This window comes from Pseudophryne corroboree, chromosome 10 (assembly GCF_028390025.1).
Source record: "Pseudophryne corroboree isolate aPseCor3 chromosome 10, aPseCor3.hap2, whole genome shotgun sequence".
NCBI classification, from domain to species: domain Eukaryota; kingdom Metazoa; phylum Chordata; class Amphibia; order Anura; family Myobatrachidae; genus Pseudophryne; species Pseudophryne corroboree.
The window spans coordinates 313,482,656-313,509,923 of NC_086453.1; the positions used below are offsets into that span (position 1 = coordinate 313,482,656).

At 49.7% G+C, this 27,268-nt stretch overlaps 2 protein-coding genes across 7 annotated transcripts in view; one reads left to right on the forward strand and one right to left on the reverse strand.

The window, feature by feature from the left end:
- Positions 1-7,241, forward strand: part of CXCR5 (C-X-C motif chemokine receptor 5) — a 28,465-nt gene extending 21,224 nt beyond the window's left edge. The window contains exon 2 of the mRNA XM_063943487.1: positions 4,367-7,241. Coding sequence (XP_063799557.1) covers positions 4,367-5,416 — 1,050 coding nt within the window. The 3' untranslated portion in view covers positions 5,417-7,241. The remainder of the gene's footprint in view (positions 1-4,366) is intronic.
- A 2,926-nt stretch (positions 7,242-10,167) lies between these two features.
- Positions 10,168-27,268, reverse strand: part of BCL9L (BCL9 like) — a 61,890-nt gene continuing 44,789 nt past the window's right edge. For 3 of the 6 annotated variants that reach the window (XM_063943489.1, XM_063943488.1, XM_063943490.1), the window contains 5 exons: positions 26,613-26,817; positions 20,340-20,424; positions 15,760-17,911; positions 14,663-14,827; positions 10,168-12,559 (listed from right to left, as the gene is read on the reverse strand). In XM_063943489.1, coding sequence (XP_063799559.1) covers positions 11,652-12,559; positions 14,663-14,827; positions 15,760-17,911; positions 20,340-20,424; positions 26,613-26,817 — 3,515 coding nt within the window. In that variant the 3' untranslated portion in view covers positions 10,168-11,651. The remainder of the gene's footprint in view (positions 12,560-14,662; positions 14,828-15,759; positions 17,912-20,339; positions 20,425-26,612; positions 26,818-27,268) is intronic. The other 3 variants (XM_063943492.1, XM_063943491.1, XM_063943493.1) reach the window with 3 other exon arrangements.

Here is a 27,268-nt window from a genome sequence, read left to right on the forward strand (position 1 = left end):
TTACCGTCTCCAGAAACGGCCGCCCTTAAGGAGCCAGCAGATAGGAGGCTGGAAAATATCCTTAAAAGTATATACACACATACTGGTGTTATACTGCGACCAGCAATCGCCTCAGCCTGGATGTGCAGTGCTGGGGTGGCTTGGTCGGATTCCCTGACTGAAAATATTGATACCCTGGACAGGGACAATATATTATTGACTATAGAGCATTTAAAGGATGCATTCCTATATATGCGAGATGCACAGAGAGACATTTGCACTCTGGCATCAAGAGTAAGTGCGATGTCCATTTCTGCCAGAAGAGGATTATGGACGCGACAGTGTTCAGGGGATGCGGATTCCAAACGGCATATGGAAGTATTGCCGTATAAAGGGGAGGAGTTATTTGGGGGCGGTCTATCGGACCTGGTGGCCACGGCAACGGCTGGGAAATCCACCTTTTTACCCCAAGTCACCTCGCAGCAGAAAAAGATACCGCCTTTTCAGGCTCAGTCCTTTCGTCCCCATAAGGGCAAGCGGGCAAAAGGCCACTCATATCTGCCCCGGGGCAGAGGAAGGGGAAAAAGACTGCAACAGACAGCTTCTTGCCACGACCAGAAGCCCTCCCCCGCTTCTGCCAAGTCCTCAGCATGACGCTGGGGCCTTACAAGCGGACTCAGGCAAGGTGGGGGCCCATCTCAAAAATTTCAGCGCGCAGTGGGCTCACTCGCAAGTGGACCCCTGGATCCTGCAGGTAGTATCTCAGGGGTACAAATTGGAATTCGAGACGTCTCCCCCTCGCCGGTTCTTGAAGTCTGCTTTACCAACGTCTACCCCCGACAGGGAGGCGGTATTGGAAGCCATTCACAAGCTGTATTCCCAGCAAGTGATAATCAAGGTACCCCTCCTACAACAGGGAAAGGGGTATTACTCCACGCTGTTTGTGGTACCGAAGCCGGACGGCTCGGTGAGACCCATTTTAAATCTGAAAGCCTTGAACACTTACATAAAAAGGTTCAAGTTCAAGATGGAGTCACTCAGAGCAGTGATAGCGAACCTGGAAGAAGGGTACTACATGGTGTCTCTGGACATCAAGGATGCTTACCTCCATGTCCCAATTTGCCCTTCTCACCAAGGGTACCTCAGGTTTGTGGTACAGAACTGTCACTATCAGTTTCAGACGCTGCCGTTTGGATTGTCCACGGCACCCCGGGTCTTTACCAAGGTAATGGCCGAAATGATGATTCTTCTTCGAAGAAAAGGCGTCTTAATTATCCCTTACTTGGACGATCTCCTGATAAGGGCACGGTCCAGAGAACAGTTAGAGGTCGGAGTAGCACTATCGCAAATAGTACTACGACAGCACGGATGGATTCTAAATATTCCAAAATCGCAGCTGATTCCGACGACACGTCTGCTGTTCCTAGGGATGATTCTGGAAGGCCCCTACGGAGGAATTTCAACTGGGTCGATTCCTGCATTTCCTGCAAACAGGACTGTCTATGGGCCTCAAATTAGGGTCCATTAAGGTTCAAATTTCGGCCCTGTCGATATTCTTCCAAAAAGAACTAGCTTCTGTACCTGAAGTTCAGACGTTTGTCAAGGGAGTACTGCATATACAGCCTCCTTTTGTGCCTCCAGTGGCACCTTGGGATCTCAATGTAGTGTTGGGATTCCTAAAATCACATTGGTTTGAACCACTCACCACTGTGGACTTGAAATATCTCACTTGGAGAGAAAGCCAGGGAGTTACCCGACCTAGTCAGGAAACTCCTAAGACCAGGCCAGGTGTTAGTGCAGGGTCCTGGGAAAGATGGTGGCTTCTTACGAAGCGATTCCATTCGGCAGATTCCACGCAAGAACTTTTCAGTTGGATCTGCTAGACAAATGGTCCGGATCGCATCTTCAAATGCATCAGCGGATAACCCTGTCTCCAAGGACAAGGGTGTCTCTCCTGTGGTGGTTACAGAGTGCTCATCTCCTAGAGGGCCGCAGATTCGGCATTCAGGATTGGGTCCTGGTGACCACGGATGCCAGCCTGAGAGGCTGGGGAGCAGTCACACAGGGAAAAAATTTCCAGGGCTTGTGGTCAAGCATGGAAACGTCACTTCACATAAATATCCTGGAACTAAGGGCCATTTACAATGCCCTAAGTCAGGCAAGGCCTCTGCTTCAGGGTCAGCCAGTATTGATCCAGTCGGACAACATCACGGCAGTCGCCCACGTAAACAGACAGGGCGGCACAAGAAGCAGGAGGGCAATGACGGAAGTGGCAAGGATTCTTCGCTGGGCGGAAAATCATGTGATAGCACTGTCAGCAGTGTTCATTCCGGGAGTGGACAACTGGGAAGCAGACTTCCTCAGCAGACACGATCTTCACCCGGGGGAGTGGGGACTTCACCCAGAAGTCTTCCACATGATTGTAAACCGTTGGGAAAAACCAAAGGTGGACATGATGGCGTCTCGCCTCAACAAAAAACTGGACAGATATTGTTCCAGGTCAAGGGACCCTCAGGCAATAGCTGTGGACGCTCTGGTAACACCGTGGGTGTACCGGTCAGTGTATGTGTTCCCTCCTCTTCCTGTCATACCAAAAGTACTGAGAATCATAAGAAGGAGAGGAGTAAAGACTATACTCGTGGCTCCGGATTGGCCAAGAAGGACTTGGTACCCGGAAATTCAAGAGATGCTCACGGAAGACCCGTGGCCTCTACCTCTAAGACAGGACCTGCTCCAGCAGGGACCATGTCTGTTCCAAGACTTACCGCGGCTGCGTTTGACGGCATGGCGGTTGAACGCCGGATCCTGAAGGAAAAAGGCATTCCGGATGAAGTCATCCCTACCCTGATCAAAGCCAGGAAGGATGTAACCGTACAACATTATCACCGTATTTGGCGTAAATATGTTGCGTGGTGCGAGGCCAGGAGCCTGCGGCTACTAGGGACTTGGAGGATTCCAAGTTGCTGGACGTAGTCAGGGCCCTGAAAATATATGTTTCCAGGACGGCTGGAGTCAGAAAATCTGACTCACTGTTTATCCTGTATGCACCCAACAAGCTGGGTGCTCCTGCTTCTAAGCAGACGATTGCTCGTTGGATTTGTAGTACAATTCAGCTTGCACATTCTGTGGCAGGCCTGCCACAGCCAAAATCTGTAAAAGCCCATTCCACACGGAAAGTGGGCTCATCTTGGGCGGCTGCCCGAGGGGTCTCGGCTTTACAACTTTGCCGAGCAGCTACTTGGTCAGGGGCAAACACGTTTGCTAAATTCTACAAATTTGATACCCTGGCTGAGGAGGACCTGGAGTTCTCTCATTCGGTGCTGCAGAGTCATCCGCACTCTCCCGCCCGTTTGGGAGCTTTGGTATAATCCCCATGGTCCTTTCGGAGTCCCCAGCATCCACTAGGACGTTAGAGAAAATAAGAATTTACTTACCGATAATTCTATTTCTCATAGTCCGTAGTGGATGCTGGGCGCCCATCCCAAGTGCGGATTGTCTGCATTACTTGTACATAGTTATTGTTACAAAAATCAGGTTATTGTTGTTGTGAGCCATCTTTTCAGAGGCTCCTTCTGTTATCATGCTGTTAACTGGGTTCAGATCACAAGTTGTACGGTGTGATTGGTGTGGCTGGTAATGAGTCTTACCCGGGATTCAAAATCCTTCCTTATTGTGTACGCTCGTCCAGGCACAGTATCCTAACTGAGGCTTGGAGGAGGGTCATAGGGGGAGGAGCCAGTGCACACCAGCTAGTCCTAAAGCTTTTACTTTGTGCCCAGTCTCCTGCGGAGCCGCTATTCCCCATGGTCCTTTCGGAGTCCCCAGCATCCACTACGGACTATGAGAAATAGAATTATCGGTAAGTAAATTCTTATTTTTCATCAGTAAAAGATGATTTACTTGATCATTTGATTATGATATAGGCTATAGCACAGTCAGGGGCGTATTAGGAGAGGAGGGGGCCATGTGCAATCTCCCTCCGGGCCCCTTCCTCTCTAGCAGGCAGCAGCAGTGGCAGTTACTCTGGGCATTAGGTGGTGCTCTGGTCTCAAGGAAAACAGCATGGCGGCCATTTTCCCTCCTTCACATGTGCAAAATGCGGGTAATATAGCCACATTGCCATTTTCCCGGAGACTTGCGCACAACCTAGCGCTCAGAGTTACTGTTGCGGGACTCCAGAGAGATAAGTATTGAAAAAATGGGTGCAGGGTGTGCGGTGGGGGCCCTTCAAGACCCAGGGGCCTGTGTGCATCACACACACGCAGCCATTATAGATACACCATTGAGCACATTACATCTCCCACTTGGAGGCTTATTTCTTGGGATCCACCTTTGTTGTCACAGCTGCACTCCGTATAATACTTCCTATTTGGTCTCTCTCCCGCAGGGAATGTCTGATATCTTTGAGAACACAAGCTACTATACCGACATCCTCAATGACAGGACGTTTACCTGCGAGATGGACGACTCAGATCAACTTTTAAAAGTCAATCGTATCGTCATCCCTGTACTGTACAGCCTGGTGTTTATGGTCGGCATAGCAGGAAATACACTGGTGGTCTTCATCCTCATGAGGCACCGCCGCCTGCGGTCCACCACTGACTACTTCCTCCTGCACCTGGCCGTAGCGGATCTGCTGATGCTTATTACATTCCCCTTTTCCGTGTCGGAGGCTGCGGTTGGGTGGCTCTTCGGAAAATTCCTCTGCAAGGCGGTGTTGCTCATCAGCCGTTTAAATTTCTATTGCAGCAGCATTCTCCTGGGGTGCATCAGTGTCGATAGGTATCTGTCTATAATCCACGCCATCTACGTTTTCAGGAGACAGAGCGTTGCTGCAATACAAATCCCCTGCTTTGGTGTCTGGCTCTTCTGCTTCCTGCTTTCCCTGCCGAACTTATTCATCTTGGGGACCAACGAGCAAGATAATTACACCTGGTGTACCTACCACAATAGCCACTTTCCCAGCAATCATTGGTGGCAAGCGGGGAGAATTCTCAATCACGTTGTGGGATTTCTGTGCCCATTGATCCTCATGAGTTTCTGCTATGCCCACGTAATAGCCGCCCTGTACAAGTCCCCCAGGCGGGAGAAAAAGAGGGCGGTACGAGTGGCCGTAGTGATCACAGCAGTCTTCTTCATCTGCTGGACCCCGTACAACGTGGTCGTGTTCCTGGACACTCTGAATCAGCTGGGCTTATTGCAGAGCTGCGCCGTTCAGTCACAAATGCCCCTGGCAATAGCTATCTCGGAATTACTGGGACACGTTCACTGCTGCCTGAATCCCGTGCTCTATGCGTTTGTGGGAGTGAAGTTCAGGAATGATGCGCTGAGAGTTCTAAAACACGCTGGTTGGCTGAAGTCACGGGAGCGGGGCAGTATCTCCATAGTAGCCAGGACCACAGAATCGGAAAGTGGCACGGTCATGTCTAGCTTCTAAGGGGGTTTAGACAATACTGGACAGTTTACAGATTACAAGTCTGAAAACATGTATACAAGTGTAAATAACTGTATTTTTAAGTGGGACATTTAGCAAAGCTTGGCGAGAGATAAAATGGGAGAGAGATAAAGTAGCAGCCAATCTGCTCCTGTCATGTTACAGGCTGTGTTGGAAAAATGACAGGAGCTGATTGATTGGTTGGTACGTTATCGCTCCCCAAGCTTTGATAAATACTCCCCACGCTGTTGTTATCGGAACTCCCCAAAAAGATACATTTATATACCATGGCGACAAGCAGTGATATTTGGGAGCAATTTATCAAAATGTCTATCCCAGTGAAGAGGCCGGCAGTAAAGTGATGGAGTGATGGCAATCAACGTCATCTTACTGATGTGACACCTGAGCATGCGTATCAGCCATTAGCTGGGGGGGGATCAGATCCTTCTCCAGTAATAGGCCTCCATAATGAACAAAACTCTGCCTGTCAATCATTTGCAAATAAGACTATTGCGGCTCATGTGCATACGTAGACCAACGGTAATCGCTGAACTGTGTAAACATCTGCTTTACGTACAACTCTGACTCAGGCCTTTAGTCCAGTGGTCCCCAAAATGGGTGCCTCGTAGCATTTGCAGGAGGGCACTGGGCTGGTGGTACAGTGACAATTCAAATTATTTATATAGTGGGCAAAACCAGTGCTGGTAGCTGCCAATCATAAAATATGTGGACAAATAGAAGTGAATCGTGTCCCTCATCACATAACTGACCCTAAAGGGCCCCATACACTAGAACGATAATGCCCCGATTTCAGCCCAATTCGGGCCAATATAGTGGGTGAAATCGGGCATTTTCGTTGTGCTTTACACCCGATCAGATCCGATGCGTGTTCCCGTGGGCACCGGATCACCCTAGATCCGACATATCACGAGTGCTGCACTCGTGATATGTCGGATCCCGCAGGAATGGCTGGGATCGTATAAGATACATCGTATGCAAAAGGACCACATACGATGTATCTTATACTATCCTGCCGCCCGGGAGGCTGAAGGGAAATGTTATACGACATGACGGACCGTCATGTCGTATAAGTGTATGGGGCCCTAAAAGATGACATATAAACAAAATGTACTTAATATTTTTTTCTGAATTTCTGAATAAGAAACTTTAGGCCTAGGGGATGCCGTGAAAACCATTCTGATACTCTAGGGCGCCGCGATTCAAAACAGTTTGGGAAACCCTGGCTTAGACCCTATTGAGGATAATGGGGACTGCTCTCTGTAGAGTTACGTTTGCCCAACACAGGAGACCTCTGTGATATCTCCTGCGTTAGGCTCTTCTTGAATAGGTCAGTTACTGATGTCATGTGGAAATGGGCAACATTTGCTGGAAAAAAAAGACCTGTTAAATGTAAAAACGATAAAATGGCAATAAAAGATGAAGAAATAAAATGGCCACTGAAAATTATGTTGAAGTCACTTATTATATATACACTATTTAATATCGACCAAGAAATATTTCATTGAAAGTTTTATCATATAGTCCTTGATTTTTCATTGTGCTTTTAGTATTTTGTTTTCATTATAATTCAGTGCTATTGTTGTGTTGTTACATATGGTAGAGAAATATTACGAACATGCTTACTATACAGATTAATCTCAGCTGAAACGTGTATATTTTGCATATTGTTTTTTAACGCAACAAAATGGAGATCTATAGATGTCTCTATACAGCCTAATACAACTGTATTCCGTTTACGTAATAAGGCTTTTTTCTTGGCAAGTGTTGAGACTTTTTTTTTAATACAATAAATTGACCACTGACGGTGCGTGCTCTGTCTTTTTACTGAAATTAGCAGCTGGGTCACACACAGAACATGAAATGCCAGTATTAGTAATCAGTGTACCTCTACATTGTACGTTTGTTGGGGATGCGTATAGTATCCCGGCCGTCAGGATGCTGGCAGTCATGTGACCGACGCTGGAATCCTGACACCACTCAGAAGACCGGCAGCAGAAAACAGACTGCCGGAATGCTGGGGGTGAGTATTGGCATTGGGCCCTATGAAGGGGGGTTAGGCACCAGGGGGATGCTTACCCGTAGCCTCCACCCCACGAGGGTTAGCCCTAGCCGCCACCCCCAACCCCCACTGATTAGCCTTAGCTGCCACCCCCAAGGAAGATGCCATTCACAGATCCACAAGGTAACGCACGGTTCCTAAACTCGGTCCTCGGGGCACCCGAATGGTCCAGATTTTAAGGATATCCATGCTTGAGCACAGGTGAATTAATACCTGTAATTATGATATACCCATATGTGCTCAGACATGGATATCCTCAAAACCTGGACTGTTAGGGTGCCTTGAGGTGCGTGTTTGGAAACCTCTGAGGTAACGTATACTCTCCTCTGACACGTGCAATGCAACAAATGTTTTTGCAAGGTCTGTTCGCAAAACAGGCTTGCACTCAACTGAATGAGTCTCAAAGTACCATTATTTGCTTTATTAAATTGCTGTATCATTTTTGTCATATGGCCATAGCAGGTTTTCTTTTAAGGTATTGTTTTAATCCGGTGCACACTACATCGCTTATAAGCTACCTCCAGCAATTTTATGTGCATGGTGATGCTGGTACAGGGTTCCTCTGATTGGCTAACCCCAGGAAAGCAAGTGAGGAAAGAGAGTGATTTCAGGATTGGTCAGTGCTGCTTCTTGCAGCTCTTGGCTTCTCCAGTCACAGCCTTTGGAAAGGTGTTTCAGCCCAGTGCTGGAAGTGAGCCGGTATGCAGCGGTATGGCATATCTGCCCTGCGATTGCACTGATCCACAAGTTGAAGCAAGCGGCTGCACAGCGGGGGGAGTGGCTTGCTGCGTGCAGCATGTGATATAGGCAACAAACTCCGGAGCCCAGCTGTGCAGTGCCACCCGCCTGCCCACCTGTGCAACACTGCACCTGCTTCACTCGTGGCTGCTTGCCTGTGCCCGGCAGCACCTCCTGTGCCGGTACCCCGGTCTGTATTCCTATGTCCCTCCCTCTGTACCCCAGTCAATATTCCTGTGTCACACACACTATCTCCCTCTGACCGCCATGGTATCTCTCACTGCACCCCCACCGTATCTCCCACTGTACCCCACTCTTTCCCGAGGCACCCCACTCTTTTTCCCACTGTACCCCACTCTATTTCCCTTTGTTTTCTTTATCTTTTTGTTCCCTCGTTGTATTATGTTATTTGTTACACAATTCTTGTTATATATAAAGAACAGAGGGAACGTCTGCTGCCATTGCCTGATGTTTTATTCACATATTCAGCAAAGCACACAGCTCAGTATAAAATAAAATAAAATGCGAATTTATTTTATTTATTTTAAACTAGGCATAACAGTATTATTTGTTGCTACAGAGTATGCGTTGTACAGTACTGCTCAGTCGTGATTGCGAGAAGAGCTGTTACAGCCTTTAAGAATTGCTTACCAGATACTGCCATATGCTCATAAAAGTCTATACCAAGTTCCCCAAGCAATTATGGCCCTTCTGCCTTTCCCTGTCACCCACTGCGTCTCCCAGCAACCCTCTGCCACCCGCAGTCACCTACTGTCACTCCAAGTCACCCATTGCTCCCCCCTGCCACCCTCTGGCTCCTGCTGTCACCCACTGACACCCCCTCAGCCTCCAGTGTCACACTCAGCCTACTGCTGCCAACTCCTGCCTCCAACTGTCACCCTCTGCTCCCCCCTGCCGCTATCTGCCTCCTGCTGTCTCAATCTGACACCCTCAGCCTTCCTGTCACCCAGTACCTCCCTGTGCGCCTCACCACCCCAGTCCGTCTCACCGCCCCCATCCTCTTAAGGACATGCCCACTTTTGAGTTGCTACACCTTTTCCAGTGCGCGCAAAAGTACTCCCTTCACATTTTCCATACCCACTTCAAAAATACTACTGGACCACAGTTTTAGCCAACATAAATTATATATATCTGTAATACTTCAGTTATGCATTTTATCGGAGACTCAAAATCCTATCTTTCTGCGTTTATAACCCAAGAACATTGGTAATTTAAAACTCAATGTGGAAATTGTACCTCAATAAAATTCTTGCTTACGTACATTCTGATGTATGGTCTCTCATACTGGCCCTACAATGAACGACAATCCTTCAGATCCAACCAAAAAATGGCAGATTATCGTTTAATAAATGGAAAAATGGTCGTGATTGCATGAGTTGATTAGCAAACGTCCTGACCATAGTTCAGACGGATCCATGCAGCAAAGGGAAGATTGCGCCCATATATTGTGCAGTGTCTGGAAGTACAGCCGCACAGCCCCTCACCCTTGTCGCTGGATTGCGTGGCCAGCACTGGTCTATGGAATTTTTATACACACTTAACACAAATGACAGATACAAGTACACAGTTTCACATTTCATTTCTTGTATTTACATTTTTTTTTCAAAACCCTTTGCACATTTTCACTGCTTTAATAAAAATAAAAAATAAAAAGAGGAAAAGCCACACTCACAAATACAGTAGATATACAGAGGAAGAGACAGCACTGTACAGAGACATTACACTGCACCAACCCAGAGCTTCTTCTCACTGCACCAACCCACAGCTCCGCTCACCTTACACATCCCCCCTACTGGCAATGACCAGTTTTGGTTTACAAATAAATGATTGTTATGGGAAGGAACAATGGTCATTAATAGGGGTGTAGTATGGTATGCCGGCGGTCGGGCTCCCGGCGACCAGCATACCGGCGCCGGGAGCCCGACCGCCGGCATACCGACACCGTGGCGAGCGCAAAGGAGCCCCTTGCGGGCTCGCTGCGTTCGCCACGCTACGGGCACGATTTTATTCTCCCTCCAGGGGGGTCGTGGACCCCCACGAGGGAGAATATGTGCCGGGTGTCGGGATTCCGGCGCCGGTATACTGTGCGCCGGGATCCCGGCATTCGGCAAACTGAAGACCACCCATTAATAGGAGGGGTGGACAGAGAGAGGTTGTTCTCTCTATATTTAAGATGGACAAGTCAGGTGGAAGAGAAATGGAAAGAAGACAGAATCGTGAAAGCAAGTCAGAAAGTAAAGATGGTAAGTGAGATAATCCTGTTACTGGAGAAATGAATGTGGCCAAACCTTCCAAGTCAAGGCTAGGCTTAGGAGACCTCACACCACGTACACACACTGCAAAGCTGCACATTGTACTGCGCCCACAGGGGGTAATTCAGATCTGACCACTGCTGTGCGTTTTCTCACATCGGGCGATCAGATCCGAACTGCACATGTACCGCAATGCGCTGGCGCGTCGCACGGCTGCAAAGGGGATCGCCGGTCAGCGACAGGTTTGTGCGAAGGATCCATTTGCACGGGCGATCGCAAGGAGATTGACAGGAAGAGGGCGTTTGTGGGTGGCAACTGACCATTTTCAGGGAGTGCTTGGAAAAACGCAGGCGTGTTCAAGTGTTTGCAGGGCGGTGTCTGATGTCAAATCTGGTCCCGGACAGGCTGATGTGATCACAGCGGCTGAGTAAGTTCTGGGCTGAGCAGAGACTGCACAAAATCAGTTTGTGCAGCTTTGCTACAAGGGCGATCGCTCACTTGCACAGCTTACATACTCTCTCCCTGTAGGTGGCGACTATCTGATCACAGGGCTGCAAAAATCGCTGCCCAGTGATCAGGTCTGAATTACCCCCACAATCTAGCCACACGTGCACTGGAAATGCCAAGTGGTGCTAACCGAGCCTTCACCAAACCCGTGAATCACCTCTTATCCTAGATGCATTTACCGGACCATTTAAACGCACTTCAGCATAATGCACCAAGGACACTTGAGAAGCACCACACCCAGAGGAGGTGAGAGTAATGGAATGGCCACCTTCATCATACTCACAGTTGCTGGAATTGTCAGGTCTGATCTGCTACAAACTATGCCTGATGCTTCCATACAACTAAGCGATGATGATGGTGAAGGATGACATAGTGGATGGGCTAACAGAACTACTTATACAATACGGAGATAGTACAGGTAAGAAGGAAGGTGGTTTCCAGGGGAACGGAGGAGGCAGTAGAAGACAACCGCTTGAACTAGGAGAGTTTGTAAAGCGATAAGAGACTTACTGAAGGAAGGGGGACAGGGAAGAGAGGACTGAGGGGAAACGTACAGATCATAGGAGAAGTTATTAAAGGTTGACATTTGCAAGTGAATTCTAGCAGGGAGAATGAGGTTGGTGCTAGTGAGTCTCCGACATTAAAATGGAAGGTGTCCTGGTCCTGGGATGTATGTATCCAAGGATACACTACGCTGTCTCATTTGGTGTCCAACCATCATGCTTTGTTGTCCATGCAGATGCCCTCCGAGAGCACCCTGTGGTGACAGCATATTGGCACTCTGTGGGTACATCTCCCCTGACACACTCCGCTGCTTCATAAGCATGAAGTTCTGCTGCGTCATCTGAGGTGGAGGTGCCATTCCTGTCCTAACCATAGGGTGCATATGCGGCACTCCCAGGGTTCTCTGTTGGCCTGGAAGACTTGGGCCTGAACGACCTGAATGCTGCTCTACCATCATATTCTGCAGGCCAAGGAGGTGCATATTAGTGGGATGTGGTTTTGGAGGTTGCGTACTGCCTTTGGGAAAATACTGCAATGTACTACTGGGCTTCTCTGAGGGCATGATCCGGGACAAGTCAAATTCTGGGATACCGCTGGCTGATGTTCGCATCACCTCTCCCAGGTCTGGGTCAGTGAGCAAAGAAGGAAGACCTGGGCCATAGGGATCCGATAACCTAGGATGCAACCGGGGTTGATTAGGTACTTCATCTGGATAGTGCTGCTGCATGGAGCTTCCTCCGCCCCCATGTGACAAAGGCGGGTTGTGGGGAGGTCCAGGCTGCAGACGTGGTGGGAAGACCAGCTGGTTGGAGGACATCATTTGCGATCCAGGACATGGACAACAAGTGTCCTGGTTAACAGAGGAAATCATCATGGGGTTTTGTATAGAACCAATTGATGGGTGCATGGGAGGTCCGGGGGAATTAAGCATTGGAGTAGGTTCATGGGAGAGAGGTGGTTGTCCTTGAAGTCTGATGTTTCCCATTGGGCTTTGTGAAGAACTCATATTCAAGTGCAGAGATACAGGAGTATTCATCCCAGGACCTGAAATAGATCACATACCAGATAAGCATGTATTCTGCACTAGGTCAGATTTGCCTAATTTGTATTTAAACATTCACTTTATTTCCACTTTATTAAAAAAAAAAAATGCTTTTGGTGAAAATGTGGTACAATAATTCAACTAAAGACATTTTCTTTATGACTGCTTTTGCATGCAGAGTAAATACCGGCTGCTTTTGCATGCAGCACACAAATGCCGGGCAGCTTCATTGTTACACAGCAATGTAGATTTAATTTCGGACATACTCCTCTCACATCTAAAGCTGGGTACACATTAGCCGATATATATCGGCCGTGTCGGCGAGTGTGTACCAGTGACATGTCTGTAAACGTCGCTCACAGACATACCGCATCGGCCCTGCAGCACAGCCGAGGCCGCCAGTGACTGACATCACCACTGGCCGGGCACATGAAAATGCTCACCCAGGGGTGACGTCTGGCACGACACATTGGGGCGACAATTGGTAAGTGTGTATGCACTTATCGATCGTCGGATAGTGTGTACCTAGCGTTACGCTCTCTGCACGTGTTACATCTGCCCCACACGGTTATATCCAGGTGCACAGTTACTTGCTCTATCTTACGTTATTCCCAACTCAGAATCCGGCCCTAAGTTCTGAATAACTATAGAACGCCAGGACAGTGTGTCAAGCTTTAACACTCTAAGCGCAACAGTCGTCATTGAAAAGGTCATCAAAATTGGAGTGTGTGCAGCACATCTGCCTTACATTCATTTTATCAGCATGTCTGCCAGGTTTAATAACCATAGGCTGAACACAGAGGGCCAGATGTACTAAGCCTCAAAAAGTGATAAAGTGGAAAGTGATAAACTAGAAACCAACCGGCTCCTAACTGCCATTTTTTAAACATGGCAGGAGCTGATTGGCTGGCACTTTATCACTCTCCACTTTATCACTGTTTAAGGCTTCATAAAGCAGAGAAAAGCCCTGTTTTGCGTTAAATAGGGCTTTTCTCTGCTTCCTGCTATTCACGGAGCATGTTACCGTGGAGAAGTCCCAGACTTCTCCAGTGGCACCCCCCGCTCTGTGCCTGAATCGCATCAACGTACTTTTGTATGGTGAGTGCGATTCATGAGGGCACGGAAAGCCCAGCTTTCCACTTCTCCGTGGAGTTCAGGATGGCGTAACCTGAACTGTGGAGCGGTAACTGCAGGGATGCTTAATGCTTCACAGCTCTCTGTCCGCACCCAGCGCTGGCTCTGCGGCATGCCGTGAGGTCAACAGGCCGCGCATGCGCAGAGGTGCCCCCTCGAACCGATGCGATGTATAGTGATAAGTGACAATTCGTTTTTTGTTTTCTTTATGAATAGACCCCTTAGTACATCTGGCCCGTCCTAATATTCTAATACAGATGTGTCATCATTCGCTGTTGCTGCAGTCACACCAAACATCTCTTCTCTGCGCGTCTGCTCGTGTAAGAGGTTTTTTTTACTCGAATGCTTATACATGTGTATGCTGTGTACAAGTCTGTATATAAAAGCAGGGGCGTCCCTGTGCCACCTGGTGTGCATTAAGATCTTACTGCAAAAAGGGGGTGTGGCCTCACAGGAAGGAGCGTGGCCTTGCGGGCCAACCCCTGTTTTCATGACTCTGGGGGTACGGGAGATGCTCGGCCGCCCTGAACTGTTACAAGAGCGTAACAGTACTGCGCGTAATGTTACAGTGCAGCACCCGACTCCTGTCACTAAGGAGGAGTCAGTATTTTGGTGTCGCCCCTGTGAACAAGACCTGCACCCCCCTAGTGACGCCACTGTGCTACCATGCAGCAGTTTTTCACACCAACTTCTAATGTGCTTTGTATACACAGATTGACTCACACACAGCTATACAAGTGTCAAATATCTGCTCACTTGTGCCAGGCATTTGAGGCTAGGAGGTATATTTACTTAAGTGTGGGTTTACAGAAGTGGAGATGTTGCCTATAGCAACCGGCTTCTAGCTATTATCTTCGAGATGCTAGATGAATGATAAGTAAGTTCTGCAAACCTGCACTTTAGTAAATATACCCTGCGGACACGTCTCCTCTCCCACAATGTGTGATACAGGGGACACTTAAGGTCCTCACCTTGCTGACTACCTGGTGGAAGAAGAATCCGGTCTGGTAGTAGCTCGTCGTCGGAGGTGGCAATTGTTTTGATTGCATTATGATACAATGGAGTGGAACTGGGCATGGCGTACTTTGACATCTGCGACATCATCAAGGACAAAGGATTCTGGGTCGGCGTTCCATCTGAAAGGAAAATACATCGATGTGCATAAATGTACAACAAACACCATCCGCACAGCAAACAGAAATGCTTAGAAAACTGACTGTGCACCAATAACAGTGGCCCTCATTCCGAGTTGTTCGCTCGGTAATTTTCTTCGCATCGCAGCGATTTTCCGCTAATTGCGCATGCGCAATGTTCGCACTGCGACTGCGCCAAGTAAATTTGCTAAGAAGTTTGGTATTTTACTCACGGCATTACGAGGTTTTTTCTTCGTTCTGGTGATCGTAATGTGATTGACAGGAAGTGGGTGTTTCTGGGCGGAAACTGGCCGTTTTATGGGAGTGTGTGAAAAAACGCTGCCGTTTCAGGGAAAAACGCGGTAGTGTCTGGAGAAACGGGGGAGTGTCTGGGCGAACGCTGGGTGTGTTTGTGACGTCAAACCAGGAACGAAACTGACTGAACTGATCGCAGTGGCAGAGTAAGTCTCGAGCTACTCAGAAACTGCAAAGAAATTTCTAATCGCAATTTAGAGAATCTTTCTTTCGCAATTTTGCTAAGCTAAGATACACTCCCAGTAGGCGGCGGCTTAGCGTGTGCAATGCTGCTAAAAGCAGCTTGCGAGCGAACAACTCGGAATGAGGGCCAGTAAGCGGACTAGTACAAAGGAAGAGAATGGAAACTATCTTACAAACATAGAGAATAGAAGATAGGGGATTCCACTAAGGAATCAGTAGCTGTATAACGCACTGATTAACTTTGAATCAAGCTAATGCAATCAAAAGAGGTTTCCTTCCGCCATTCCCAATTTTCACTGGTGTAAGTAAGGGATAAGAAGGGACAGGAGCGTAAGATACACCTGCACACACTACACAGACACACAGTAAGGCCCACACACAGGTAACTCATTATAAACAGATGTAGTCAAAGCATTCAGAAAAGTTGTAATTCATACCCTGTTCAACGACTCCAAGTGACGCTGCAGAATTCATGCCTATTCCCTGCTTTCCTGGAGGAATACCTGGGCTAGGAATGGCATTTTTGGGAGATGGTACCCATGCTGGAGAGGGCACATTCATCTGAGGTGACTTTAGTCTGCCAGGGGAGCTGCTGGGTGAGCGTCCACTTAAGGATGAGCCCAGTAATTGAGGAGACTTGAGAGAACTCTGGGGATTGGAGTGAGGGAGCACAGCCATCTGGCCTCCTGGAGTTTGCGGAGACTTTAGGTTGGCAGAAGGGGACGAGACAAGGGGTGAATGCACTTGTCCAAGCGTGGGAGACTTAAGGTGGCTCATGATAGGTGATCCCATCTGATTTATGCTGATTGTAAGTTCTGCTGGTCTGCGGACCATACTTCTGTTGGCAGCCATGTGCACTGGTCCAATACCTGCTGGATTGGAGCCAGGTGTTGAGGGCATTGGCATGTGGCTGAGTCGTGTGGTGCTCCCCACAGAACTGTGCTCTGGTCCAAACATGTCAATGCTCATTTCCTGCTGCATGCTGGTATATGGACCCTGCCCTGGGGGAAACCCTGACTGCCCCTGGGGGAACTGACCTTGAATTACCATCTTCTGGCCACCTCCGGTCATTCCACTACCATTTTGTGCTTGTGCTGCCCGCACCAGCTCCTCTGTTCCCACTCCTCCTTGAGAGCCCATCAGGTCTCCTCCACTCCTCATTTTCTGGGACAGTAACATCTGTTGGTGGGGTGCCATTTGGAGGTTTAGGTTCATATTCATATTGACACTCATGTTCATGTTAAGGTTACCTCCTCCCATGGTTGGGTCAAGTTCTCTTAGTTGCTGCCCAAGAGTGGGACTTAGCATACCGCGGGACCCTCCGAAATCCATGCCCATGGCTCGGCCGCTGCCCATGCTATCTGCTTGGAACATAGAAGGTTCACCTGGACGCTGCTGCATCATCACTCGCTCCATATCAATGCCTTGTCCGCCGGGAACGGACAACTGTCTCTGCATACCTGCTGGGCGCTTCTCCAACAACTGTTGTCGCAAGAACTCCTCTCGGGAATGAGGATTTAAAAATCTCTCCGCTTCTCCCTGACCTCCACCTGGATATCCCATTCCCCCTTGTGGAAAGCCACCTTGCCCTCCTCCCATTGGTGACAGATCTTCAGGCCATCTGCCTTGTCTCTGCATAACCCCCATTGTGTCCATTGGTAAGTTCTGCATGCCTCCATATCTGCCTGGAAATCGTGGACCTTGGAAAGTTATCCCTCCACCTCTTAGCTGCATTGGCTCCTGCCCCTCTAATGGCCCAGGTAACCGATTACTAATCCACTGTTCACCTGGCTTACTATGGTAAGGTGGAGGAGGACCCCTGAGCACCATATCGGGTGCTGATCTCCCATGTATGGACATGTGCTCTTCCTTCCTCCGCTTTTCTGCGTAATATTCCTCTTGAAGCTTTCTCCATGCAGCCTGCTCTGGTGTAAGACTGTCTTGTCCCAACCTTTGCATCATAAGACTCATTTGATGGCCCATGTCAGGTCCACACTGGGGGCCTCCCATGTCTTGCTCCATTGCTGGACCCCCCAAACTTTGGGTCTGAGTGATCATTGACTGTAAAGGCTCCTCATATTTTTTCATTGGAGTGGGAAGGTTTGAAGGGACATGAGGCTGTGGGTGAGGAGGTACAGATCCCTCTACTGGACTTGGTGTGTGCTTTGAAAAAGACTCATTATTAGCACCACTACGAAGCAACAACCTTTCTATGTCCCTCAAGGTCTGGAGGGACCGTTCCCGATGCTCAAGCTGCTCCCTGGAAAGACCGTCTTGGTTCAGTGTCACACCAGTCTCCTGTGCACTTTCAACAAGGGCAGAATCATCTCCTGGTATTGGTGCAGAAGCTGCAGGTGGAGGATTAGCGGGGACACTGACAGGGCGGCTACTGCCATTTCCCAGTGTGTTGGGGGTCAACTCTTGGTTTGTCTCCTCAACAACTGCATCAGTTTGTAGAGCAGTAGCGGGGACCTGGTTAGGTGTGGTTGTCGGATGGTTGGCTGGTGTTGGTGAAGTAGAAAGGGGTAGATTGGGCACAGTAACTTCTCCTACAGGATCTGGGGTACTGGGGGGTTTCTGGAGAGCATCCTGGGTACAAAAAAAAAAGGGAAAAACATTAAAATGGAAGCTATGTGGGAAATACATGAGGCATTTTAAGATTAGGCCTATACAGCATGATTAGTGTGGTCTGATGAGGAGTGCCACTGTCCGGCCACAATGTCCAACACTCCTGATCATCGTCTCATATTCAATTTCATGTTATAATTTGATCAGTGTTGATGGTCATTTAGGGCCCGTACACATTTAGACGGGATGTATTTAATATCCCAGTAGCCGGGATCCCAGTGGTCAGAAGCCCCACACCAGGATCCCGACCGCCGAGAATGCCAACAGCTGCGCCAGGGCTATTCCCACTTGTGGGTGTCCATGACACCCATAAAGTTGGAATAGAATAGAACCTGTGGCGAGTGCAGTGAGCCGAACCCGCAAGGGGCTTTCTAGTACTCGCCCCGCTGCCGGCATTCTGGCGGCCAGGATAAGGATATCGATATTCCGACCTCCGGGATCCCCAACCCATTTCAGCCAATTATCACGCATGTTTCTGATGAAGCTGGATGTTCTGAGACCAGTGAAACGCGTAGAGCCTGAGAACTTTAGCCGATGACACATGCAGATATCCTGAACTCCTGCTTTCCATCCCTGGTGTTAATTGGACACTTGCTCCACCATCTAGATTTACAGCTAAGCACCTTTTGTTTGGATTCCCTTCATGCCACAATTGGATAATTCCTAAGGCTGAGGCAATACTAAGTGATAACCATATACCTACATCTGGTAAAACACATTGCTTATATGCCGACTGTCTTTCATTTGTGGAGGTCCTAGCCAAAGTGAGGATTTGCATATAGGAGTATTTCAATGGATTGGCTGAGAATTGACCATTCTATTCTGATGGCATTAGTTATTTTTTATCAGTGTTTTTAATGAATGTGTGTATTTTTTCTTTTTTATTCTTCTTCTTAAATGTGTAATGGTGAATAATATATTTTTTTTACAACAAATCGCCCATATTTGTTTAATTATTACAGCCAGCGCTGGTTTCCTTATTGTTCAGCCAATTAGGTGTAAGATGACGCAACCGGACTCCGGAATCACAGCAAGTGTGTGCACCTTACAATGCGTGATACCTCTTACATGTCATTACAGTTTGATTACTTGATCTTAGAAGGTATCACAAACAGTCACGCCATATGCAGTAAGTGAGGCATTTGTAAGGTTAGTCAAATTAGCTTAATGTTCCAAGCGGTTATCTTTTAAATCATCCAAGAAGAATGGCTTCAGTAAACCCCTGGCATTACCAATGCAACCTCCTATGTCCAGGTTTTTCTTTGCAAATGAAGCCAAACGTCTCCGTAATACAGGGCCTAGTAATTGTTAGTGTGATGAGTTTCTGTAATGTCTTGTGCATAGCATATACTTATGCTGCAAAGACAATGGCAACAGGATAGGTTATGTTTTAGGCCTATGGGGGTCATTCCGAGATGATTGTATCTGTGCTAAATTTAGCACATCTACGATCATTCACACGGACATGCGGGGGGACGCCCAGCACAGGGCTATCCGGACCCGCATTTCAGTGCCGGCCTCCCCCACAGAAGTGCAAAGGCATTGCAAAGCGGCGATGCCTTTGCACTTCAAGAGTAGCTCCCGACCAGCGCAGCTTTAGCGTGCTGGCCGGGAACTACTCATTGCTCCCCGGCCCGCAGCGGCTGCGTGTGACGCCACGCAGCCACTGCGGCCCGCCCCCCCCCGTTCGGTCCGGCCACACCTGCGCTGGCCGGACCGCGCCCACGAAACGGCGCCCAAACGCCGCCGTTCCGCCCCCCCCCCCCCGCGACTGCGTCTACCCACCGCGAGAAACTGCAGCGTGCGATCGTGTCAGAATGACCCCCTATATCTTTACTTTTAATGTAACTCACTCACAATGGCCTTTGCTGATAGACTGTGTGTATTTTTCCTTGAATACAGATACTCTCATTGCTAAATTACTGCTTTAACAGTAAATTAAATTAGTCAAATAGGACCAGGGAGGAGATGAGAAATTCTATTTTACATATACAATTCGATGTTATGTCTTCAGTACTGTAAGCGCTGTGTGCTGCTACTGAATATGGATACCACGTAGATACTCTAGGAGGGTCTTTGTTTGGCCGATATTAAGTATTGCATAAAGATCGTCGTCCCAGACATTGGCTAGATATGTGTCAGGCTTCAAGAACCCAAAATTCCCACCAACCCCTTTTCAATACTTCAGTATTGTTGTTATAGAATGTTGTGTGCAATTTGCCTGTAAGACTGCTACCTTTGTTATACAGCACTGGATAATATTCTACACAGACCAACAATAATACAGGAGGTTGCTTTGAATATACAGGAAATTCTCTTGTATTTTCATCACTTCGCACGGTCAAGCAAGCCTAAGGAATTGGCACGCAGAGCGGGCAGGTCGGTATACCTCATCAAGCTTGGCTCGGGGTACTTTCTGCTGGTGATAGAGCAGGATGGAGTCCGCACGCCCCTGTAGAACAGCTTCGGCAGCCCTGAGTGGGAAAACATTTTGGTAAGAGGAAATCATTTTAAAATGAAAGAGCAATTAAATCTATGCCAACTTGTGGGCTCAATTTTTAAATTTGTAGCCCCAACAATACCTTTATTGAGGTAATTTATTTATTTATTACCAGTTATTTATATAGCGCACACATATTCCGCAGCGCTTAACAGAGAATATTTGGCTAGGGTTAATTTTGTTGGGATCCAATTAACCTACTAGTATATTTTTGGATTGTGGGAGGAAACCGGAGTACCCGGAGGAAACCCACGCAAGTACGGGGAGTACATACAAACTCCACAGTTAGTGCCATGGTGGGAATCGAACCCGTGACCTGAGTGCTGTGAGGCAGTAATGCTAACCATTACACCGTCCATACTGTCATCACTACTGAGCTTATGCACCATGGTATCTATACTGGTACTTCATCCTCAACCAGAGGTGATGGAGAACACCGTGCATCATTTTATAAGGTAGTGCACAAAAAAAAATGGTCAGTCTCTCCTGCAAGACCTTTATAACGATGTTGCTGTGGCCACAAGTACCGTAGCATCACGCTGACTGCCACCACCACGGCTGAGGTCCAGCAAACAACGCATGGAAGTGGCGGCGGATTCATCGGTGTAACCCTGCTGGTTAGAGGTGGCATAGTACATACAAAGCTGACCACGTGTGCTGTACATCTATGCCGCCACTGAAATCAGCAGCATTCATCCTGATGTCCTATACCAAGCCAACAGCACTCAAAAACTGGACCGTGACATGTGACTTATGGATCTTTCGGCATTTCATTTTAGAGGAATGGGTAAGCAAGGTCTGCTAATAATACAAGCATGTGTTTTTACCTCACCTGAGGTCAGGGGCATCCGTAGTCCTAAAGCAACAGCGCAACAATTAGACTTATTGCAAAAGCGCCACCTTTCCTTTACCTTCCAGGAATGCTGGACCATGCAATAGAGAGGAAGCCAGTGAGAGCACCAGCCTCCTGACTGTGTGTATATTTCTCCCCAGGGTAGCCTACATTAACTCGACTTCATAGGATAGGTTGTTCTGGATACATTCCACAGGACGTATCTTGGTGCAATAGACTAATGTTCAATATATTACATTACGTATTCCTATTCGGGGTCCCAGGACAATGGCACACTGACACACAGGGCTGGATGTAACGCAGTGCAAGACGACCAGAGATCCCAGATTCCGGACGAACTTGTATGTTTTTTTTAAAGTGGCAATCATTTACAAAGCAAAAGCAACCTGGTTTTGCCTCGTAAATGATTGCCGCTTAAAAAAAAAATATACATACGAGTTATGCCGGAATCTCGGAGCTCCGGCCGTCTCGTACTCAGTTACATCCGGCCCACAGAGTCTAAGAATGTAATTGTCAGTATGCAGTATATTATACTGGGTATTCCTATTGCAGGGTCCCAGAGCAATGGCACGCTGACACTTGGGGTCCCAGGGCAATGGCACGCTGACACTTGGGGTCCCAGGGCAATGGCACGCTGACACTTGGGGTCCCAGGGCAATGGCACGCTGACACTTGGGGTCCCAGGGCAATGGCACGCTGACACTTGGGGTCCCAGGGCAATGGCACGCTGACACTTGGGGTCCCAGGGCAATGGCACGCTGACACTTGGGGTCCCAGGGCAATGGCACGCTGACACTTGGGGTCCCAGGGCAATGGCACGCTGACACTTGGGGTCCCAGGGCAATGGCACGCTGACACTTGGGGTCCCAGGGCAATGGCACGCTGACACTTGGGGTCCCAGGGCAATGGCACGCTGACACTTGGGGTCCCAGGGCAATGGCACGCTGACACTTGGGGTCCCAGGGCAATGGCACGCTGACACTTGGGGTCCCAGGGTAATGGCACGCTGACACTTGGGGTCCCAGGGTAATGGCACGCTGACACTTGGGGTCCCAGGGTAATGGCACGTTGACACTTGGGGTCCCAGGGTAATGGCACGCTGACACTTGGGGTCACAGGGTAATGGCACGCTGACACTTGGGGTCCCGGGGTAATGGCACGCTGACACTTGGGGTCCCAGAGCAATGGCACGCTGACTCTTGGGGTCCCAGGGTAATGGCACGCTGACACTTGGGGTCCCAGGGTAATGGCACGCTGACACTTGGGGTCCCAGGGTAATGGCACGCTGACACTTGGGGTCCCAGGGTAATGGCACGCTGACACTTGGGGTCCCAGGGTAATGGCACGTTGACACTTGGGGTCCCAGGGTAATGGCACGCTGACACTTGGGGTCCCAGGGTAATGGCACGCTGACACTTGGGGTCCCAGGGTAATGGCACGCTGACACTTGGGGTCCCAGGGCAATGGCACGCTGACACTTGGGGTCCCAGGGCAATGGAACGCTGACACCTGGGGTCCCAGGGTAATGGCACGCTGACACTTGGGGTCCCAGGGTAATGGCACGCTGACACTTGGGGTCCCAGGGTAATGGCACGCTGACACTTGGGGTCCCGGGGTAATGGCACGCTGACACTTGGGGTCCCAGAGCAATGGCACGCTGACTCTTGGGGTCCCAGGGTAATGGCACGCTGACACTTGGGGTCCCAGGGTAATGGCACGCTGACACTTGGGGTCCCAGGGTAATGGCACGCTGACACTTGGGGTCCCAGGGTAATGGCACGCTGACACTTGGGGTCCCAGGGTAATGGCACGCTGACACTTGGGGTCCCAGGGTAATGGCACGCTGACACTTGGGGTCCCGGGGTAATGGCACGCTGACACTTGGGGTCCCAGAGCAATGGCACGCTGACTCTTGGGGTCCCAGGGTAATGGCACGCTGACACTTGGGGTCCCAGGGTAATGGCACGCTGACACTTGGGGTCCCAGGGTAATGGCACGCTGACACTTGGGGTCCCAGGGTAATGGCACGCTGACACTTGGGGTCCCAGGGTAATGGCACGCTGACACTTGGGGTCCCAGGGTAATGGCACGCTGACACTTGGGGTCCCAGGGTAATGGCACGCTGACACTTGGGGTCCCAGGGTAATGGCACGCTGACACTTGGGGTCCCAGGGCAATGGCACGCTGACACTTGGGGTCCCAGGGTAATGGCACGCTGACACTTGGGGTCCCAGGGCAATGGCACGCTGACACTTGGGGTCCCAGGGTAATGGCACGCTGACACTTGGGGTCCCAGGGTAATGGCACGCTGACACTTGGGGTCCCAGGGTAATGGCACGTTGACACTTGGGGTCCCAGGGTAATGGCACGCTGACACTTGGGGTCCCAGGGTAATGGCACGCTGACACTTGGGGTCCCAGGGCAATGGCACGCTGACACTTGGGGTCCCAGGGCAATGGCACGCTGACACTTGGGGTCCCAGGGCAATGGCACGCTGACACCTGGGGTCCCAGGGTAATGGCACGCTGACACTTGGGGTCCCAGGGTAATGGCACGCTGACACTTGGGGTCCCGGGGTAATGGCACGCTGACACTTGGGGTCCCAGAGCAATGGCACGCTGACTCTTGGGGTCCCAGGGTAATGGCACGCTGACACTTGGGGTCCCAGGGTAATGGCACGCTGACACTTGGGGTCCCAGGGTAATGGCACGCTGACACTTGGGGTCCCAGGGTAATGGCACGCTGACACTTGGGGTCCCAGGGTAATGGCACGCTGACACTTGGGGTCCCAGGGAAATGGCACGCTGACACTTGGGGTCCCAGGGTAATGGCACGCTGACACTTGGGGTCCCAGGGCAATGGCACGCTGACACTTGGGGTCCCAGGGTAATGGCACGCTGACACTTGGGGTCCCAGGGCAATGGCACGCTGACACTTGGGGTCCCAGGGTAATGGCACGCTGACACTTGGGGTCCCAGGGTAATGGCACGCTGACACTTGGGGTCCCAGGGTAATGGCACGTTGACACTTGGGGTCCCAGGGTAATGGCACGCTGACACTTGGGGTCCCAGGGTAATGGCACGCTGACACTTGGGGTCCCAGGGCAATGGCACGCTGACACTTGGGGTCCCAGGGCAATGGCACGCTGACACTTGGGGTCCCAGGGCAATGGCACGCTGACACCTGGGGTCCCAGGGTAATGGCACGCTGACACTTGGGGTCCCAGGGTAATGGCACGCTGACACTTGGGGTCCCGGGGTAATGGCACGCTGACACTTGGGGTCCCAGAGCAATGGCACGCTGACTCTTGGGGTCCCAGGGTAATGGCACGCTGACACTTGGGGTCCCAGGGTAATGGCACGCTGACACTTGGGGTCCCAGGGTAATGGCACGCTGACACTTGGGGTCCCAGGGTAATGGCACGCTGACACTTGGGGTCCCAGGGTAATGGCACGCTGACACTTGGGGTCCCAGGGCAATGGCACGCTGACACTTGGGGTCCCAGGGCAATGGCACGCTGACACTTGGTGTCCCAGGGCAATGGCACGCTGACACTTGGGGTCCCAGGGTAATGGCACGCTGACACTTGGGGTCCCAGGGTAATGGCACGCTGACACTTGGGGTCCCAGGGTAATGGCACGCTGACACTTGGGGTCCCAGGGTAATGGCACGCTGACACTTGGGGTCCCAGGGTAATGGCACGCTGACACTTGGGGTCCCAGGGCAATGGCACGCTGACACTTGGGGTCCCAGGGTAATGGCACGCTGACACTTGGGGTCCCAGGGCAATGGCACGCTGACACTTGGGGTCCCAGGGTAATGGCACGCTGACACTTGGGGTCCCAGGGTAATGGCACGCTGACACTTGGGGTCCCAGGGTAATGGCACGTTGACACTTGGGGTCCCAGGGTAATGGCACGCTGACACTTGGGGTCCCAGGGTAATGGCACGCTGACACTTGGGGTCCCAGGGCAATGGCACGCTGACACTTGGGGTCCCAGGGCAATGGCACGCTGACACTTGGGGTCCCAGGGCAATGGCACGCTGACACCTGGGGTCCCAGGGTAATGGCACACTGACACTTGGGGTCCCGGGGTAATGGCACGCTGACACTTGGGGTCCCGGGGTAATGGCACGCTGACACTTGGGGTCCCAGAGCAATGGCACGCTGACTCTTGGGGTCCCAGGGTAATGGCACGCTGACACTTGGGGTCCCAGGGTAATGGCACACTCACACTTGGGGTCCCAGGGTAATGGCACGCTGACACTTGGGGTCCCAGGGTAATGGCACGCTGACACTTGGGGTCCCAGGGTAATGGCACGCTGACACTTGGGGTCCCAGGGTAATGGCACGCTGACACTTGGGGTCCCAGGGTAATGGCACGCTGACACTTGGGGTCCCAGGGCAATGGCACGCTGACACTTGGGGTCCCAGGGTAATGGCACGCTGACACTTGGGGTCCCAGGGCAATGGCACGCTGACACTTGGGGTCCCAGGGCAATGGCACGCTGACACTTGGGGTCCCAGGACAATGGCACGCTGACACTTGGGGTCCCAGGGCAATGGCACGTTGACACTTGGGGTCCCAGGACAATGGCACGCTGACACTTGGGATCCCAGGGCAATGGCACGCTGACACTTGGGGTCCCAGGGTAATGGCACGCTGACACTTGGGGTCCCAGGGTAATGGCACGCTGACACTTGGGGTCCCAGGGTAATGGCACGCTGACACTTGGGGTCCCAAAGTAATGGCACGCTGACACTTGGGGTTGCATTTATCTCATTATATTTATATACCATTGTATATTTTATATACTCATTTGCTTGCTTGAATGCTGTTCCCACACTGGATCATACAATTGGGCTTATTTATCAGTGAGTGATAAATTTCACTGTGAGTGATAAATTGCAACAGCCAATCAGACATTTTTCAAGCAAAGCCTGTGACATGGAAGTTAGGAGCTGGCTGGTGCAATTTATCACTCACAGTGAAATATATCACTCATTGATAAATTAGCCCATATATTTCAGCTATAATGGCCATGTATAATTAATACACTGCCCATAATGAAATTATGATGGTCAGAATCGAAAAAAGTGTAATTTTGTTATTCATTCTTTAAAATTGTTTACTTACATAGCATGAAAAAAACCATCATTCATTCTGACAAGTCACTGACTTTAAATTGAACATTTTTAGTTCCTATCATATCTATTTCCATATATTATTATATGTATACTGTTATTTTACTTGCTGGGTGTGCCGGGAGAATTCTCACTACTATCTGGTAGGGAAAACAGCACTCACGTGTTTGCCAAAAAAGTTGTGAAGACATAAACAAATTGTGATGGGGTCTTGGATGGACCTCCCGGTCCTCCTCCCTCCGCATGCAGACCCTGGCCGGCGCCATGTGGTGTGTTGGTAGAGCTGGAGTCATTGAGTCCTGGAAGGGAAGCAGATCCTGATCCTGGAATTGTGGAAGCGGACATCACAGAGTCACCGGCGTTACAATCTAACAAGGTGGAGAGAGGAAACAATACAAAAAGGCAGACAGACAAAAGAGAAAGCATAAAGACACAAGAGAAAAAGTTCCATTACAGGTGAAAAACAAAAACAACAGACATTGGATCATGAACGTGGAAGAAGATAAATTCAGAGATTGTCATAAAAGTCGTTTAAAAATGGGCAAAGATATAAAAGTTCAAAAAAAGATATATTATAAGAAAACACAAAAGGGGTTAAAAATGAGTAAACAATATGGGAAGGAGGTAAAAGACAATGGATAAATGACAAAATCATTTTTAATTGACACTGAAGTATCACTGCCAAGCAAATAAATGCTTATATTAGCCAGCAGATGGCAGCGGTGATTTACTCTGAAAATATACTTGCAAAAAATAAAAAATAAATGTGAAAAACTCACGTCGACTTTTTGAATTGTCGACCTAGTACATGTCGTCCTA